At 36.2% G+C, this 18,989-nt stretch overlaps 1 protein-coding gene across 1 annotated transcript in view; it reads right to left on the bottom strand.

The window, feature by feature from the left end:
• The window catches only part of CSMD3 (CUB and Sushi multiple domains 3), a 1,712,448-nt gene that overhangs the window by 591,157 nt on the left and 1,102,302 nt on the right, over positions 1-18,989 (bottom strand). The window contains exons 30-31 of the mRNA XM_060195764.1: positions 17,903-18,090; positions 12,660-12,854 (exon numbers count right to left, since the gene is read on the bottom strand). Coding sequence (XP_060051747.1) covers positions 12,660-12,854; positions 17,903-18,090 — 383 coding nt within the window. The remainder of the gene's footprint in view (positions 1-12,659; positions 12,855-17,902; positions 18,091-18,989) is intronic.

Genomic DNA, 18,989 nt, shown 5'->3' with positions numbered 1-18,989 from the left:
ATATTTTCCTTTCTACGACAGAAAATGTGCTGTTTCTCTGCCAGAAATCTGGTAGCTTTACATTTAAAGATAGCGTTATGTGACATGTATGTATTTTGAACATTTAAAATATTTTCAGTGTTAAAAAGTTTTACAATAGATTCTGAGTTCCACTGAGGAAATAGCAAGCTTAAGTCTATCATTTCACACTACTAAATTCATGTTAAAACATTTTTAGTCTGTAGTATATACTTTAGTGAATGAGAAATACTATATATATAGTTTTTCTTATTTTCTTCTGTTTGTTTCTGAAAATTCTTTCTGGCTGAAAGTGTATGGTTTGATTCATATAAGTAAAATGTACCAGCGCTGTAACTACACTGTATATATTTGTTTGATATCTAAACTATGAAATAGTAATACAGTAAGGGGTAGTGGTTTGTCCAAGAAAATGATAAAGGAAAACTGTAAGTAGGTTTTAAGGCTTCTTGTCATTCAATGAAAATAACTGTCCATTTACTATCTGATGATATGTGAGAAATGGTAGAAGAATACTAAAGGAGACCAAGAGATACCTTCCCACTGGGTGAAACAGAACAATCCCTAAATAATTTTGTGAAAAAGCTGCTACTTAAAAGTCCAGATATCTTTATTTGTTGTTGTTATTTATTTTTATTTATAAAAAGGAAACACTGACAAAACCACAGGATAAGAGGGGTACAACTCCACACAATTCCCACCACCAGAACTCCGTATCCCCCTCAAATCCTCTGATAGCTTTCCTATTCTTCAACCCTCTGGGAATATGGTCCCAGGGTCATTATGGGGTGCAGAAGGTGGAAGGTCTGGGTTCTATAATTGCTTGCTCCCTGAACATGGGCGTTGGCAGGTTGATCCATACTCTCAGTCTCTCTCTCTCTCTCTCTCTCTCACTCTCTCTCTCCCTCTCTCTCTATTGGGGCAGAGCTCTGGGGAAGCAGGGCTCTGGGATACATTGGTTACCTTAGAGACATTACAAAACATATAACATAACATTAAGCTACTTGCAGTTTCAAATATATCTTTTCACTTGTATACCATACACTTTTATACTTTGTAATAAAGTTATTATATACTAAATAAGTTTTTCCTCAGAAAGAACATTATTACTGTTTTAAGACTACAGATATTTTATTACAAAGAAATAATGCTTCAATTTGCAGTGTTTCTTTTTAATTTACATGAAAATGTTTTATTATTATTTATTCTTACCTCACTGGTAGGGTTAATGGATTACAGTACAGTTATTAATACAGGGCTACAGTTTCTCACCTCCCTGTGATCAGTGTCTCCAAAACACTCTAATTCCTACTTATGTCCTCTTAAACCATCATGTACCAGGATCCCAACATTATTACTTTTTAAAGTGATGAATTCTTTCAGGTCACAAAAGAGCAATATGATATATTAAGTCAATATTTTACTAGATGTGAACTGTGACACCTTAAGGGTGAAACAACCACTGTACCCTGCCAAAATACAGGTCCACTTGTAGTAAACTACTTATGCCCTGATAGAATTTGATTGAATGTCACGAACCATAAATCCTGGTGTAGAACGCATCTGAGAAAGTTGTACTTTTCAGAGTCTTTTGTAAGAAACACATGCAAAACACATTCCATGATGTCAATATGTAATATTGATAGTTATTATTCCCAATATTGACTTTAAGGTTTATTTTTTAATTTTTCAAATTTATCATCTTTATTAGATAGAAGACAGGCAGAAATCGAGAGGGAAGGGAAAGATACAGAGGGAGAGAGACACAGAGACACTTGCAGCACTGCTTCACCACTGGCAAAGCTTTCACCCTGTAGGTGGGGGCCAGGGGCTTGAACCTGGGTCCTTGTACATTGTAATATGTGCACTCAACAAGGTATGCTGCCAGCCAGTTCTTTGATTATTGTTATTATAAAATACTTTAAACTATTTAAGTAGATTATTTAATTTGATCTGCATTATTTTAGATACATCCACATTCACTTATCTAGAAAACAAAGGCTAATGAATTGTAAGGACTTCTTAACTAGTTTGAATTGTAAGTTCCTTTTTTATTTTTTGCCTCCAGGGTTATCACTGGGGCTCAGTGCCTGCACTATGAATCCATGGCTCCTGGTGGTCATTTTCCTTATTTTATTGGATAGGACAGAGACAAATTGAGAGGGGAGAGGGAGATAGAGAGGGAGAAATTATGACAGACACCTGAAGACCTGCTTCACAGATTGTGAAGTGACCCCCCCCCCAGGAAGTGGGGAGCCAGAATCCTTGAGCAAGTCCTTGGTATTTGAATTATGTGCATTTATAACTCCTGGTGGACCACCACCCAGCCTCCTCTTTGTCTTTTTGTTAATTGTCACCAGGGGTCTCACTGGAGCTCTGTGCCTGCACCATGGACCCACCATTCCCTTAGTCCATTTCCTTCTGCCCTCTCTTCCTTTTTCCTTTTCTTCACTCCTTTTTTTTTCTCCCTTTCTATTATAGACAAGAGAGAAGGGAGAAAACGAAAGAGGAAGAAAGAAACTTTAAACACTACTCTATTGCTCTATTGCCTCACACATGTGCAACATATCTCTCCTAAGCCCAGACTTTCAGTATTTCTATTCTATCTATAGATAATGATGATGGGCTGGGGGAGTGAGGCACAGCACAATGCAAATATTAATTATGAATTGATTTTGTGTTGTAATTCCATACTCCTCTGTAACGTTAAAGAGCCAGTGTCTGTGTCGTACTCAGTGGTGGTAAGCCATTTTAATGACTGAGTCCACTTAGTAGACTGTGAGTCTCTACCTCTGTCATCTCATTGACTACCTGAACTTTTTCATTTGCTTTTTCTAAGAAGCTAGTCTCTTTATCTTCTAGTTTTCAGAGTTGTGTTATACATCAGCAAGTGTTTCTTTAAAAAGAGTCATCCCATTCTATTAAAAAAAAAAAACAATTAATAGACACCTTTTTTTTTTTTTCTGCTACCACATACAAATTATACAAACTGGGGCCAGGCAGTAGCTCAGTGGGTTAAGCGCACATGGTGCAAAGCACAAGGACCAGTGTAAGAATTCTGGTTCGAGCTCCCCGCTCTCCACCTGCAGGGGAGTTATTTCACAAGGGGTGAAGCAGATCTGCAGGTGTCTATCTTTCTCTCTCCCTCTCTGCTTCCCTTCCTCTCTCCATTTCTCTCTGTCCTATCCAACAACGACAGCCGCAACAACAACAATAATAACAACAATGATAAACAACAAGAGCAACAAAAGGGAAAAAGTATCCTCCAGGAGCAGTGGATTCATAGGGCAGGCACTGAGCCCCATTAATAACCCTGGAGGCAAAAAACATATATATATATATACACACAACTGTGGATGTTGGTAGAATATCTGTGCCACTCATTTTAACCCATTTTTTTTAAGTTGAGGTGTAATTTACATATAAAATTTACCCTTTATAGAGCCCAGTGATATTTTATCATACTAACAAAGTGATACAGCAGACCCCATTCTAATTTCAGAATATTTCTGTCACCCACAGAAGAATCCCTGCATTTGTCAGCAGTCATTTTCCACTTGTCCATTCCTAAATGGTTCATTATCACACCTTTATATTATTTTGAATGGGGTATGTGAAATTTTTCAAATGACTGATTGTATTATTGGTGCTTCAAATAACTAAAAATCCCATTTCATTGTATCATTTCTTTTCAAATTATCTAAGTTACTGACAGTCTCTGATGATGAGCTTTCATTAAACTACACTTAAACAGCTAAATGTGGTAGTAAAAAAATGAGTTTAAAGAAAAAATGCTCTGTGATAATTTAATAGCTACTGTGTAATCTGACAAATCCTGCTATTTGTATCAGCAGAATAGCTCAGTTGAATAGTGCGCTGCTTTGCCATGTGCACAACTTTAGTCTGAACCCAGCCCATTCCACACAGAAGGGAGTTTCAATGCTGTGGTCTCGTTTTGTTTTCTCTCCCTCTCCCTCCCTGTCTCTCTAAAACAAAAAACAAATGTTCCTTTTATAAAGAAGTCTTCCAGACCATTTCAGAAGTGTACATCATACACAGCCCATCAATTACTTCAGGATACAGATCATATCTGCTAAGTATATACTTAGTTACGTGCTTCTTTGAGTAAGCCCTGTCTACATTTATGTTACACCATCTATGAAATCAAAGTTGCCATCTGTTTTTATACTTTTTAAATTTTTTAAAATATTTATTTTCCCTGTTGTTGCCCTGGTTTTATTTATTTATTTTGTTATCGTTGTTGTTATTGATGTCGTCATTGTTGGACAGGACAGAGAGAAATGGAGAAAGGAGGGGAAGACAGAAAGGGTGAGAGAAAGACACCTGCAGACCTACTTCACCATCTGTTAAATGACTCCCCTGCATGTAGGGAGCCCCGGGATCCTTACCCCAGTCCTTGCGCTTCTGTTTTTATACTTTTAGAACTCAACTTCTAGAAGTTTACACTTCTAGAACCGAACTCAATATTAATTTATATAGCAGAATCCCAGGAAATTTATTTCATGAATATTTGTAAAATAATAGTATAGCAGCATATAAATATCTTGCTGTTGACTGAATACTTGAAGGTAAAACTCATATTTTTATTTGAAAGCCATTAAAGTGGCATAGCAGAATGTACCATAAAATCCAATGATTCAAAATCAGAAAAAAAGTTAGCTTTGAATTAGTTTCACTGTAACAGCAGTTGGGAAGAAAGAAAAATTCAGGGTTGAGGAGACTTTTATGGTTATGCAAAAGACCACAATAAATCAGAGTGGTGCAGTGCTCTGGTATGTGTCTGTCTGTCTATCTCTCCATCTATCTTTTTCTCTGTATCTCACTCATTAGAAAAATAAAATTAATAGGGAGTTGGGTGGTAGCATAGCAGATTAAGCGCATGTGATGCAAAGCTCAAGGGCCAGCATAAGGATCCCAGTTCCAGCCCCGGCTCCCCACCCACAGGGGAGTCGCTTCACAGGCAGTGAAGTAGGTCTGCAGGTGTCTATCTTTCTCTCCCCCTCTCTGTCTATCCCTCCTCTCTCTATTTCTCTCTGTGCTATCCAACAATGTCGACATCAACAAGAACAATAACTACAACAACAATAAAATCAACAAGGGCAACAAAAAGGAACTAAATAAATAAATATAAAAAGGCAAAAAAAAAGAAAAAGAAAATAATAGTGAATAATTTTTAAACTGAAATGGAATAGGAGGTTTCTGATAGATATGGTAGAAAATGAAGACCTAGGTCAAAAAAAATAATAATAAAGAAGACAAAAAAGAAACTTTTTTGACCTATTCCAGAATATCCTCAAGTAATGTAATGAAGCTTTCATAAAGATCTTAGGAAGGTGAACTAACATCATTCATCCCAGGATGTTTAGAGACATGGCAGGAGGGATTTTTTATTTTTCTGTCTAAATTTTCTTGACATACAGACAAGCCTTTTAATGACCTGAACAAGGAAGGTCATTACCCTCTAGGATGAACTCATGGCTTTTGTGTTCTCCAATTTTCCATCAGGATGAAGAGTAGAGCTCTGTAGCCCAACGGAAGGAACCTAAAACTTCAATTAAGCTGTTTTCACAGGGGGTAGAGTCACTTTTAGTCTTCACTAGTCAATGTAGATGTGGTCCTCTATGTTTTTGGACTCTTTATTTAAAGGTCCAAAAACTCTTTATTTAAAGGGGGTGGGGTGAGCCTGGGGGTGTGAAAAACCAATATTACTAATGAAAGGAAAGGAAAGAGAGTCTCTCTCTCCCTCTCTCTCTCTCTCTCTCTCCCTCTTTTCCCTCCAGCGTTATCACTGGGGCTTGGTGCCTGCACTACGAATCCACTGCTGCTCTGACTTTCTGTTTGTTTTTTTGTTTGGGTTTTATTATTATTTGGATAGGACAGAGAGAAGTTTAGAGTGTAGGGGAAGATAGGGTGGGGGAAGACAACTGCAGACCTGCTTTACCACTTGTGAAGAGACCCCCCCTGCAGGTGGGCAACCAGGGCTCAAACTGGGATCCTTATGTGTGGGTCCCTAGATTTTCTACTATGTGCGCTTAACCCAGTATGCCATCACTTGGTCCCCTCTATTTCCTCTTCTTTTCCTTATAATTGAGGTGACAGCTTCCTTTTCCAGTGAATTTCTATGGAGAAGAAACATGACTATATGTTCACTAGGCCCTAACATATGTATTTTTAACTGTATTTCAGCATTTCTCTTTCATTTTAAGTGTAGGTAACAACACACGGTAGTATTGGAAGTAACAGGAACTTTGTCACTAGTAGAAATCATGGATATTTTAAATCTATACTATTGCTTTGGATAGCACACACTATTGTTTATGCTTATAACTATCAAACTTACAGTAGTTATTAGTTATGCTCTTATAAATTCTAGTATATGGACTAAAGGAACTAAAGGAACAAAAAATGTGACATTTCAACATAAATAGCTTACCATTAAAGTCCCTATATTTTATCTTATCAATTTAGAAAAACTGAAATGCATTCAAAAGGTAAGTCTGAGGTCTAAAATATGTAAGCAACATGATAATAGAGAAAGGGAGGATCTTAGTAAAATTATAGATGTGATTACTCATCCCAAAGCATAACACAGAGATTGGGATGTTACAGGTAGGAAAATAAATTTTTTTTAGCTATGAGCTTCAATTCAGTGGCCATGAGACAAAAATCGATGTAAATTACACTACTGATTTGAAATAAAATGATTTCATTCCATGTAGATTCCTCCCATGTAGATTGTCTCATGGTAAGCCCCAGAATTCACAGCAGCAAGAGTGTGTTTATAATAAGGTTAATGATCCTCTACATGAGAAATCAAAAGACCAACTTCAGTGATAATGCAGCTAAGAGTGCCTAAAAAATAGGTGCACAATAACTTCAGCTTCTCTTTTCATTTCATTTAAATAGAATGAAACATAGTTTGGTTGTATCAAATTACTAGTTTAACATTTTTTTCAATACAATGTACATCCTACTTCTTTGTAGAACATGATTATGATACATGGTATCTATATGTATGTCTGCAAATAAAATTCTTATTTTGAATTTTTTATTATTTTCATTTATTGAATAAAGAATAGGGAAGGAGGGAGGGAAGGATGGGGGGAAGAGAGAGAGACTTACCCCATATGATGATTTCAGAAATAGGTGGTGAATACCAAATCTCACCACTTATTCTCAGTGCTGTGCATCCATTCATGAAACATTTTTGGCAACTAAAATACACCTGACATTTTTAGGTTCTAGACATTTAAAAAGATTGGTAGACATCATTTGTAGAATTAACTCATTCTCCTCTAGGACAGTGATTAAGAGCATGAATTCCAAATTAAGACTTCTAGATAAGTATGATTTGGGGCTAATTTCTGAATGTCTCACTTCACTTTGTCCTGGTTTCCTCATTTGTAAAATAAAAAGAGTATCACTTGCTGCTATTTCAGTACATAATAATGAAGTAAAAATGATATGTGTACAATACTTGAATACAATATGTGTTCAATGTAGATAAGCTATTATCTCCCATAAGTTTTCCTCCATATGCACTTGCCTTATTGAGCTGCTTGACATTTTACTGTCTTTTTTTGTTTACTTTTGCAGCTTCATGTTTACATATGCTAAATCCTAGACTTTAGAGTGTATCACTCCCTTGATCTCAACTGGATTTTCCTCTTTTATGCTCAGAGATTTCAATTCATGTACCAATTTTATAAGGAAGACTTTCCAGATTTCTTTTCTAACTATGCTAGATTTACCTCTATGCTGTGCCCACAGTACTCTGCTTTTATTTCTAGTATTGAACTTTATGTGTCTATATCTCATTAGACTGTAAACTCTTTATGGACCAGGACCATATTGAACTCTTTTTTTTTTTTCATCTCCAATACTTGGTGCAGGACAAAGCATATAACTGTATTTTATTTTAATCCTTAAAAAAATAGAATGAGTAAATGGGGTGATGAGCACTTTATAATATATTTTTAAAAACTAGTAACTCTTTAAAGATTAAAATATTCTTTTTTATTATCTTTATTTAATTATTGGATAGAGACAGTCAGAGATTGAGAGGAGGAGGGGGAATAGAGAGGGAGAGAAACAGAGAGACACCTGCAGCAATGCTTCACCACATGCAAAGCTTTCCCCCTGCAGGCTGGGGACAGGGGCTCTAACCTGGGTCCTTGTGCACTGTAATATGTGTGCTAAACCAGGTGTGCCACCACTTGGCCCCCAGATTAAAATATTCTTACAGTCTTATTACTAATTATCAACTGGGTGCTTACTGTATGCTACAGAAATATAAACATCAAGAATACTGCATTGGTTCTATGGCAAGTGCCTCCAAATTTAATGACGTACCTTTTAAAGTTTTTTTTTAATATTTATTCCCTTTTGTTGCCCTTGTTGTTTTATTGTAGTTATTGTTGTTGTTATTGATGTTGTCATTGTTGGATAGGACAGAGAGAAATGGAGAGAGGAGAGGAAGACAGAGAGGGGGAGAGAAAGATATACACCTGCAGACCTGTTTTACTGCCTGTGAAGTGACTTCTCTGCAGGTGGGGAGCCTGGGGCTTGAACGTGAATCCTTGTGCTGGTCCTTGTGCTTCACACCATGTGCACTTAATCCCAACTCCCACCTTTTAAAGTTTTAAGGGCCGGAGATAATTGATAACTTACACACATCTGAAATAGCTTTATCTAGCACATAATGCTTCAGTTTTAGATACTTTGATCAAACCACATTTTGAGTGGTTTGGGGAGTATAGGGAGGGTGAATAGATTATTTTTCTCCCGACTAAAAAGCCAAGAGTTCATTTCCTGAAGGAAGTCAGAGAAGGAAACAATAAGAGAACCAGGGGAACAACATTCCAGGCACTAAGCATGGAGAGAGAGCCCTGTGAAAGAAAGATTATAAGTGATTTGTAACAAAGAGAGAGAACTGTAGAAAAAGTAGGGTATTAACTAGTAACAGATTAACTAGCGGTTCATATTATTACATTCTTGGCATTTATTTAACTTTAGGAAGCCACTGGTGGATGTTTCAATAACTATATGAAATAATCTGACATGTTCTAAAGATTATTTTGTTGTGTTCAGAAAAGGCAATATGTGGAAATTAGAAAAGAAGAAACCAGCTAAGAGAGAAACAATGAGGTGCTAATACAACTGGTATCCTAGATTAGACAGTCATTTATATAAACAAATGCAATATCAACATGTGAGATAAAGTAATAAATATAAAGAATAAATAAATATAAAAGTGAAAGTATGGTATTGAACACTTTACATTTTATTACTTTTATTTTGAGTCAAATTGTGAATAAAATGATATGAGTGGCCAGAAATTTGTTTTCTATATACACAATGGGATGCTACTCAGCTATTACGAATGATGAAGTCACCTTTTTCACCTCATCTTGGATAGAGCTTGAAGGAATCATGTTAAGTGAGATAAGTCTGAAAGAGAAGGATGAATATGAGGTGATCTCACTCATGGGCAGAAGTTGAGAAATAAGAACAGAAAGGGGAAACACAAAGTAGAGCTTGGATTGGTTTTGATGTATGGCATCAAAGTAAAGGACTCTAGGGGTGGGAGTGGAGGGGCATTTTTAGGTCCTGGTACATGATAACGAAGGAGGACTTAGCTGGGGGTAAGAGTGTTTTGCAAAACACTGAGAAAATTTACACAGGCATAAACAATTATATTGTATTAATTGTAAACCATTTAATCCCCCTAACAGAAATACAAATGAATGATCTAGGGCTTCTATTTTAATCTTGTATGTATAGGTAACCAAAGAAACCCAGAGTTACAATATACATAACTTTCAGTGTCTGAAAAATAAGCAATGTATGAAAAACAAAGCAAATTGCAGGTACAGATATTCTGCTCTGCTATCATCTAAATTGCGGGGTTGCTTATCATTGACAAGGACTTTCCACAGGATGCTATCATTTTGTATCTACTTCTGACAAATATAATCTCTCAGTGTCCATTATAAGCTCTTAAAAACATTTTCTTTGGATTTAAAATGTACACTTAATCCTAAACTTGGTAAAATATCTGTCTTCTAAAATAGACAAACCTTGGTTAAATCTTATGGTTCAGTTAGTTTAAAATATTTACTAATGGTTTGTTTATATAAATTAATGTGTTACATGCTAAAGAGTATTGTGTAACCAAGACTTCTAGAGCTTAAGATTCCCTAAAGTGACTCTAAGATGACAATATAAGAAAAATTAAAATATGATTAGATGCAAAAACTTTATAGCATATTGTGATGTCCATTTTTTACTTCTATTAAAAATCAGTAAACAGAAAGCTCTTAATACTTTGGAATTTAGAATCTAATAGATAACTCCCTATTTAAGTTCTCATTACAAAATTATCTGCTAATCTTCTCAGTCTTTATTCACAATTCTTACTATGGAGTAAGAGTGAACATAAAAATAACCAGAGACTAGCCAGTTCATTCTCAAACACTGATGGAATTAGAAACCTCCCTAAAGCCCTTTACTTTGGTGCAGTACCCCAAAACCAATCCAAGTTCTACTTTGTGTTTCCTCTTTCTGTTCTTATTTCTCAACATCTACCCATGAATGAGATCACCCCATATTCATCCTTCTCTTTCTGACTTATTTCACTTTACATGATTCCTTCAAGCTCCATCCAGGATGAGGTAAAAGTAAATTATAAATATAAAAACCAAGAATGTAATGTAAAATGGCTTATTTAAAGAAATGATCTGCCCTACCTCTCTCTAGTCTGCTATTCCTCAACTGAGCTTTCTAGTAACATTTCTATTTAATTGCTTCAATGTGTCCTTGTCAATTCCACATAACAAATGAAGTTGTTTTCTTAGTTTTTCAACTGTAAACAATATCCATTAATTCCCTGATTAAAAAAAAAAGTTAAAGAGTTATGGCAGATCTTAGCCAACACCTCCTTTTCCCTCTCATTTTATTGAGTCCCTGTCTTCAGTTTTGAAGTGATAGTTGTTTGTTTTTGGTTTTGCTTATTTATTGGATATTCTAGTAGTTAGCCTTTCTCATGCATTCTTGTGTCTGTTTCTATTTCTGTTTATATACTTTTCCTATATTTGGGAGCTACACTCTGCCCTGATACAGCTCTCTGGTCCTATTTCCAACTCTGATACCTTCTTCTCAGACAATAATTTCAGCCCACCTGCTATTAGCTGTTGGGCTAAAGCAAATATTAGTAAAGTTATGGGCCCTTTGGAATATACCTAAAATAGACTTCCTAGCTTCTTTGAGCATGTAGACCCCCTATCTTATCTGCTATATTCTTGCCTTTAGGTTCCAGATTACTAAACAATCTGTTCTGTTTTATATCTTTTCACTCAATTTATAGATGCTACCATGATACCAATCTGAGATCTGTGAGCAGACAACCTCACCAATGTGTCCTGGAACCCCACCTCCCTAGAGCCCTACCCCACTAGGGAAAGATAGAAACAGGCTGGGGGTATGGATTAACCTATTAACACCTATGTCCAGCGGAGAAGCAATTACAGAAGCCAGACCTTTCACCTTCTGCATCCCACAAAGATCCTTGATCCATACTCTCAGAGGGGTAAAGAAGCTTCCAGTGGAGGGGATGGAACCCAGAACTCCTGTGGTGGGAATTGTATAGAATTGTACCTCTATTATCCCATTTGCTCACCCATCATTCTTAAATCACTAATAAAAAGGGGGGTAGGGGAAAAAGGCAGGGACTATCCTGACTCTTTGAGGGTTTGGCTTCTCTGATATGTACATTGCTTTAGAGACATATGAAAATAAACACTTTCCAAAAACTATTTTATTAATTAACTCAATGCCTAAGTCATTGAAAAAAATCTTCTGCATTGCCTAAGCCATACTGGTAATATGTTAAATGGATAATTAAAAAATATATACATGATTATAAATATTCTTTTTATCTGTCTCACTCTCTCTCTCTCTACTTCCCTCCCTGCCTGCTTCCCTCTCTCACTCTCTTTCTCTCATTGCCATCAGTGTGATTGCTGGGGCTAGGTAACTACATGTCAAGTCTATCACTCCCAGTGGCTACTGTTTTCTCCTTTAAAAAAAACCTATAGAGACAGAGAGCAATCAAAAAGGAATTGGGGGATATAGAAAGAGAGAGAAAGAGACACACTTGTATCACTGTTTCATTGTTTGTAGAGATTTCCTCCTGCAGGTAGGGAGGGACCATGGCCTTTTATTTTCCCCCTTTTGTTGCCCTTGTTGTTTTTTATTGTTGTAGTTATTATTGCTGCTGTTGTTATCGTTGTTGGATAGGACAGAGAGAAATCGAGAGGGGGGGGGAAGGCAGAGAGAAGGAAGAGAAAGATAGACAACTGCAGATCTGCTTCACTGATTGTGAAGTAATTCTCCTGCAGGTGGGAAGCTGGGGGCTCGAACTGGGATCCTTACGCCAGTCCTTGTGCTTTGCGCCATGTGCACTTAACCCACTGCGCTACCGCCCAACTCCCTGGACCAGGGTCTTAAACCTTGCTTGGTAACATGTGATCTATCTCGAGCACTATTTGACAGTGCCCTCTTTGATTCTTTCTAGTAATAAAGCCTTGCTAAAAATGAATAAATAAATAAAAGTGTCTTACCGTGACAACTCGGCAAGGCTCTATTCCATCCAGGTCTTCCATCATCCCCCATGATACAAGTGAGTGTTGAATAACCTTGAAGAACATAGCCAGCATCACAGTAATAGGTGACTGTTGACCCTAGTTTATAATCCATTCCAAGCCTGGTGCCATTCATTATATTTCCTGGGTCAAAGCAGGACTCCCGAAGTTTGGCTATAAAATAGTGTTGACATAAAAATAAGTTGTTTTAATATGTTTTTTTAAATTAAGCATTATTTCTTCATTCTTCCTTCTAAACAAAAGGGGAAGCAACAAGTATCTTTCTGCCTGATTCAAGGCTCAATGTACACAATCACTTTTAATACTATCTGACATTTTGCTCATTTATATCAAATGTTAAAGCAATAAATTCTTCATTAGTCTTCTTGTTAAAATGTATGCCTAATACAACTGCCATATTTATATCTATCTATATATAATTAAAATAAGGGTTTATAATTTATAAATTGTTATGATCCAATCAAATGGATTGATTTTAAAAAGAGTCAGACTTATTTGTTCCATTTTTATAATTTTTTTAAATTTTATTTTGGGTAGATACGGAGAGAAATCAAGAAGGAAAGGAGAGAGAAAGAGAGATACCAGCAGCACTGCTTCCCCACCCATAACATTTTCCCCCTGCAGGTGAGGAACAGGGGTTTGAACCTGGATCCTTGAGTATTGTAATGTGTGCACTCAACAAGTGCACCACCACTGACCCTGAGAATTATTTCCTTATTTAAAAGTTCATTCCCCAAATGATATACAGTCACTCAGTGTGAGTGGACCTATTCATGATACTTCTTTCTCTGTAGAGCTCTGTTTAATTCATCACTATGTGGTAAAGCTTTTATTTCTCTACCCTGAAACAATATATATAAACGCATTGACTTTAGTTCCATCTGCATTTCTACCACTGATTATAAAATAGTAACAGAATCTTTATACTACCTAAACCATAGCTTTTTGGTGCAGAGTGTATTTAAAAGTGAAACAGAAAAAAAAATCAATGTTCTTTTTAAATTTACTTTTATTTTTTACTTATTTATTTATTAATGAGAAGGGAAAGAATAGAGAGGCACAGATACCCAGAGCACATATAATGCCAAGGATTAAACTTGGGGCCTCATGCTAAAATGTGAGGCACTCTACCTGCGATGCCACTTCTAAGACTACTTGAGTTTCCTTCTTTATTTCTCTCTTTTCTTCCTTCCTTCCTTCCTTCCTTCCTTCCTTCCTTCCTTCTTTCCTTCCTTCCTTCCTGTCTGTCTGTCTGTCTTTCTTTTCTTTCTCTCTCTCTTTTTCTCAACAGCTGTACTGGGTGGACTCACTGTTTAGTGAAGTTGTTAACACAGGGATACAATTTCTCATCTCTTCATGACAGAAGTCTCCAAGACACTCTGCAAACTGAACTTTTTTTCCACCATCATGTATCTGGACGCCATTGCCTTCTCATCCTTCCCCTTCCCTTTGTTTCCCAGAGCACTTCGAAAGCAATGCTTCTATGTGAACTAAGATGATGTATGAACATTTTGAAAATATGTAGAATAATAAAAGGATTAGTTCAACCCTTTGGGGTTGTAGGCAATAGAATACCTTGCTTTTTAACATATCTGGTGAATATCTTCAGGTCATTTCCATTTCATAATTATTATAGATTACTTTAGACATAACAAATGTGCAATGTGTGTCATCATAATAAATACAGGGTAGCAAATGTGATTTTGCACATGAAAACTTATCAAATATTAATGGGAAGTCAGAAGTGGGTGTATATCTGAATATGATTCATGGAATTGTCATTATTAAAACCCACAATATCTTGATGTTTTGCTGTTACACAAAATACAATATATCAAAATCTACTTAGTTTTAACAGTGGGATATACTTCTTCTATTCACAAAAGTTTTCAGACTTCTAAGTACACTAAGATTTATAGACAATTATGAGAAAAGCTGTGGTTCTGAAGATAAAATTACAAAAAAGAAAAACTATATAGTATTTCTGCCAAGTCAATTGAGATGAAATGGTGGACCAATTATTGAATTCCTATTAAAATGACATTTGAATTACAAATGTCCACTCCCCCCCCATTGTTATAACAAACATTCAAGAGTCTACTATAACTATAGAAATATAGTAGTGGAAAAACAATTATCATGACATTTATAGTTTATTAAGAAAGAATTATATTCAATAGCTATAATTGTGATGAATGTTTCATAAGAACAGTATACAGACTTCCCTGGTGAAATATCTGAACTGAGCATTGAGATAAGGAGCAATCCACATGAGAGAGATGAGGCATGAAAAGGAATGTATTTCATAGAATGTTCACGCCTGAATAGTGGTTCCTGAATTTCAGTCCACACTTAAATAATTAATATTTTTAAAAGTACGTGTGTTGAATGCACAGGCACATACACTCAACATACCATATTTAGACTTTGCTCTAAGTACGCTTCACAAACCAAAGAACTCTGTTACTTCCAGATAAAATAAGTGCACAACACTCTTTTCAAGCAAGCATCAACAGACTGAAAATTAAACATGAGGGGGTCAGGTGGTGGTGTGCTTGGGTGAATGCACACATTAAAGTGTATGCATACCTAGGTTCAAGTCCTGCTCCCCGTCTGCATGGGTGGGGGGCAGCTTCACTAGCTGTGAAGCAGGTCTGGGATTGTTTCTCCTCTTTCTTTCTCCTTATCTACATTGCCTATCTCAACTGTTTCTATCCTAGCTAATAAAAAGAAAGGTGAAGGAAAAAAAAAATGACTGCCCTATGTGGTAGATGTGTCATGTAGGCACCAAGCCTTAGCAATAGCCCTGATGGCCCACAATGACCTTAGGTCCATACTCCCAGAGGCTTAAAGAATAGGAAAGCTATCAAGGGAGGGGAGTTCTGGTGGTGGGAATTGTGTGGAGTTGTACCCCTCTTATCCTAATGTTTTTTCAGTGCTGCCTTTTTATAAAAAAAAAATAAATAAACAAATTTTACCACTAAATATGGAACTTTAGTACTACATGAACTGATATATTCATTTTGTATTTAACAAATATATCCATTTTTTATTTATTCAAATTACTATATTGGGGACATAATGGTTTGCAGAACAGTTGTTGATGCATGGGTATATGGTTCTTAGTTCCCGGTGGGAGGCATCTGCACAAAATTCCCACTACTGACCTCAAAATCAAAAAACTCTGGACTGAGGGCCGATGAGATGGTGTCAGGTACCCAGTACATGATGGTGAAGAAAAACTTGGGTATATTGTTTTTCTTTATGCTAATTTTAGACAGAGAAAGAGAGAAATTGAGGAAGGAGGTGAAGGTAGGAAAGGAAATAGAGAAAGAAATAGACAAAGATAAGAGACCTGCAGCACTGTTTCACCATTAGTGAAGCTACCCTCTTGCAGGTGGATAAAGGGAGCTTGAACTCAGATCTTTATGCACTGTTATTGGTGCTTTCTCAGTCGACTGCATGGCCACCCAGTCTGGATCTATTTACTTATAAAAATATCTCACTTCAAGCCTTTGCTTAAACAAGCAGGACAACAAATTCAACATTTACATAAGCTAGAAACCTAGCTTCTACTGCTGGCCTTCATTAAACAGAGATAAATCCACTGAGTGTAAAGGAAAGACTGAAATTTCTATTCAAATGGATTAATGTCTTTGACAAGTCTAATTGCCCAATATTCATCATTGCAAAGTTTTCTTTTTCTTAAAGTTCCCTCAAATGATTCACAGTATAACAGTGAAACATTTTGATTTGCAAAGGAAGGAAAATGTGGTTGACAAATTTAAAGTGTTTTCTCTGTAACAATCTTATTACTGGTAGTCTCATTTTGAGAGGATTTCAGCTCATTATTATGTGGTCACAGTAATTCAAACACTGAGTACTTAACTTTCCACGAATCTTGCTTTTTTATTTTTACTTATAATCACAGCAATGGCATCTAGATTTTTTTCAAAACACCTGAAGAATTCATAGCAATAGCTGGAAAGGTGATTTTTATAAAATTAAAAAAATAACCTACAAAAAAATCCCAACAATATAAGGTAGGCAAGTTAACTGTGTAATTTTTAGTGAACAATTTTATTTGACTATTAAACAAATACTCAGTAAACAGGAAAAATAAGCCTTTCTATTCTCCAGATAAAGTTTATTGGAAGATGTTTGTTTGATGCAAATAACAGAAGCAATAATGTTTATGTATTACCAGTTGCATTTTTCATTTAAACATTATTTTTCGGGAGTCCGGTGGTATACCTGCAGGGGAGTTGCTTCACAGGCTGTGAAGCAGGTCTGCAGGTGTCTATCTTTTTCTCCCCCCTCTGTCTTCCGCTCCTCTCTCCATTTCTCTCTGTCCTATCTAACAATGACATCAATAATAACTACAACAATAAAAAACAACAAGGGCAACAAAAGGGAAAATAAATAAACATAAAAAATATCTCTAGGGAGTTGGGCAGTAGCACAGTGGGCTAAGCGCACGTGGCACAAAGCGCAAGGACTGGAGTAAGGATCCCTGTTCAAGCCCCCATCTCCCCACCTGTAGGGGAGTAGCTTACAAGCAGTGAAGCAGTTCTGCAGGTGTCTATCTTAAAGTTTTAGTATACCCTTGTTTTATTCAAAAACATACACATGTTAATGTACATATAAGCATGATACTCCATCACATTTGAAAGTTTTTATCATGTTCTGCGCCAGACATAGATCCATAACTTTTTTCTGGACTAATAAAAATCACAAATGTTTTCATTATTAAAGAGATTTTTAGTTCCCAATAGTCTTTTATTTTACCTGTTCTGAATATTAATACATTTAAATTCTGTGAAACATTTTTTGTGAAACCTAGTTGTTACCATCTCTTGTTCTCCACATCACAGGTAATATTTGTGGTGAATAAAATATCTAAGTGAATATTCAGCTTTCCCCAAACAGTTGTTTTTTCAAAAAAATTTTTGTAGTCTCAGCCAACTCCTGCATTATACTAATTGCTAGTTGTTTGCCTGATACATTTCCTTTGGTAGTAATTAGGAAAATGCTAATTTCCTTCTCTGATATGAAAACTCTACAGTGAGAGCTCTTTTCTGAGGTAAACGATAGGTAGATTGCATTAAGAAGTGCACAGCTATAACTAACTATGGACAATACCCAATACATTATTCTCCATATTTTAAAACATGATGTCAAAATCAAGTGTTCTCTTTTACCTTTATATTCCAAATGAAATCCAGTATAACTAACAGATCCATCACTCCGAAAAGCCAGATGCATAGTATTTGAGCTGCTTTCAATTCTCTCTGGCAACTTGCTATCTTGGAAACTTCCAATCAATGGGCTATTACTGTCTAGTCCATCGTATATATAGAGAAAGTCATAGTTTGGCTCTATGCTAAAACTGAAACAAACAAACAAAACAAAGGAAGAGAGAGAAGTGGAGTGATTATTATTGCTAAGGTATTATCCATATTAGTCATCATAATAACCACATATTAATTTCAGTCAAAGTCCTTAAAAAGAACAGCACAATTTTTAAAAATCGGTTATTTTGAAAACTGGTGTGGCAACAACACAATGGATATGAATATCAAATCAGCAGTGGAAAGAGAAAAGCAAGGTACTTTATATCAGTCTATGTAAGTTCAGTATCTATTTTTATCCAAATGTTGTGCATCATGAACATGAGATCTTATTTTTCCTTTTCAGTTCCACAATTTGCCTTGAAATTTATAATATATAAATTCTCTTTCATTATAGTAAAATTCAAACCTAGATATCAGACTGAAGTAAGTAAATTTTTTTTTAATTTTATTTATTTATTCCCTTTTGTTGCCCTTGTTGTTTTATTGTTGTAGTTATTATTGTTGTTGTTGTTGTTGGATAGGACAGAGAGAAATGGAGAGAGGAGGGGAAGACAGAGAGGAGGAGAGAAAGATACACACCTGCAGACCTGCTTCACCGACTATGAAGCGACTCCCCTGCAGGTGGGGAGCCGGGGTTCGAACCGGGATCCTTATGCCGGTCTTTGTGCTTTGTGCCACCTGCACTTAGCCCGCTGCACTACAGCCCGACTCCCGTAAAATATTTTTTATTAAGCTGGAAGGCAGCATAATGGTTTTGCTAAAGACTTTCATGCCTGAGGCTCTGAGATTCTGGGTTCAATCCTCAGCACTGCCACAAACCAGGGCTGAATAGTGCTTTGGTCTGTCTCTGTAGCTTTTCTTGCTCATTGAAATAAAATAAATTAGGGGACAGGTGGTATCACACTGGGTTAAGTCCACATGGCATAAAGCACAA

This window comes from Erinaceus europaeus, chromosome 1 (genome assembly GCF_950295315.1).
Source record: "Erinaceus europaeus chromosome 1, mEriEur2.1, whole genome shotgun sequence".
Classification (NCBI taxonomy): domain Eukaryota; kingdom Metazoa; phylum Chordata; class Mammalia; order Eulipotyphla; family Erinaceidae; genus Erinaceus; species Erinaceus europaeus.
Note: the sequence above shows the minus strand (reverse complement) of the source record. Positions and strands in the feature narration are given on the sequence as shown.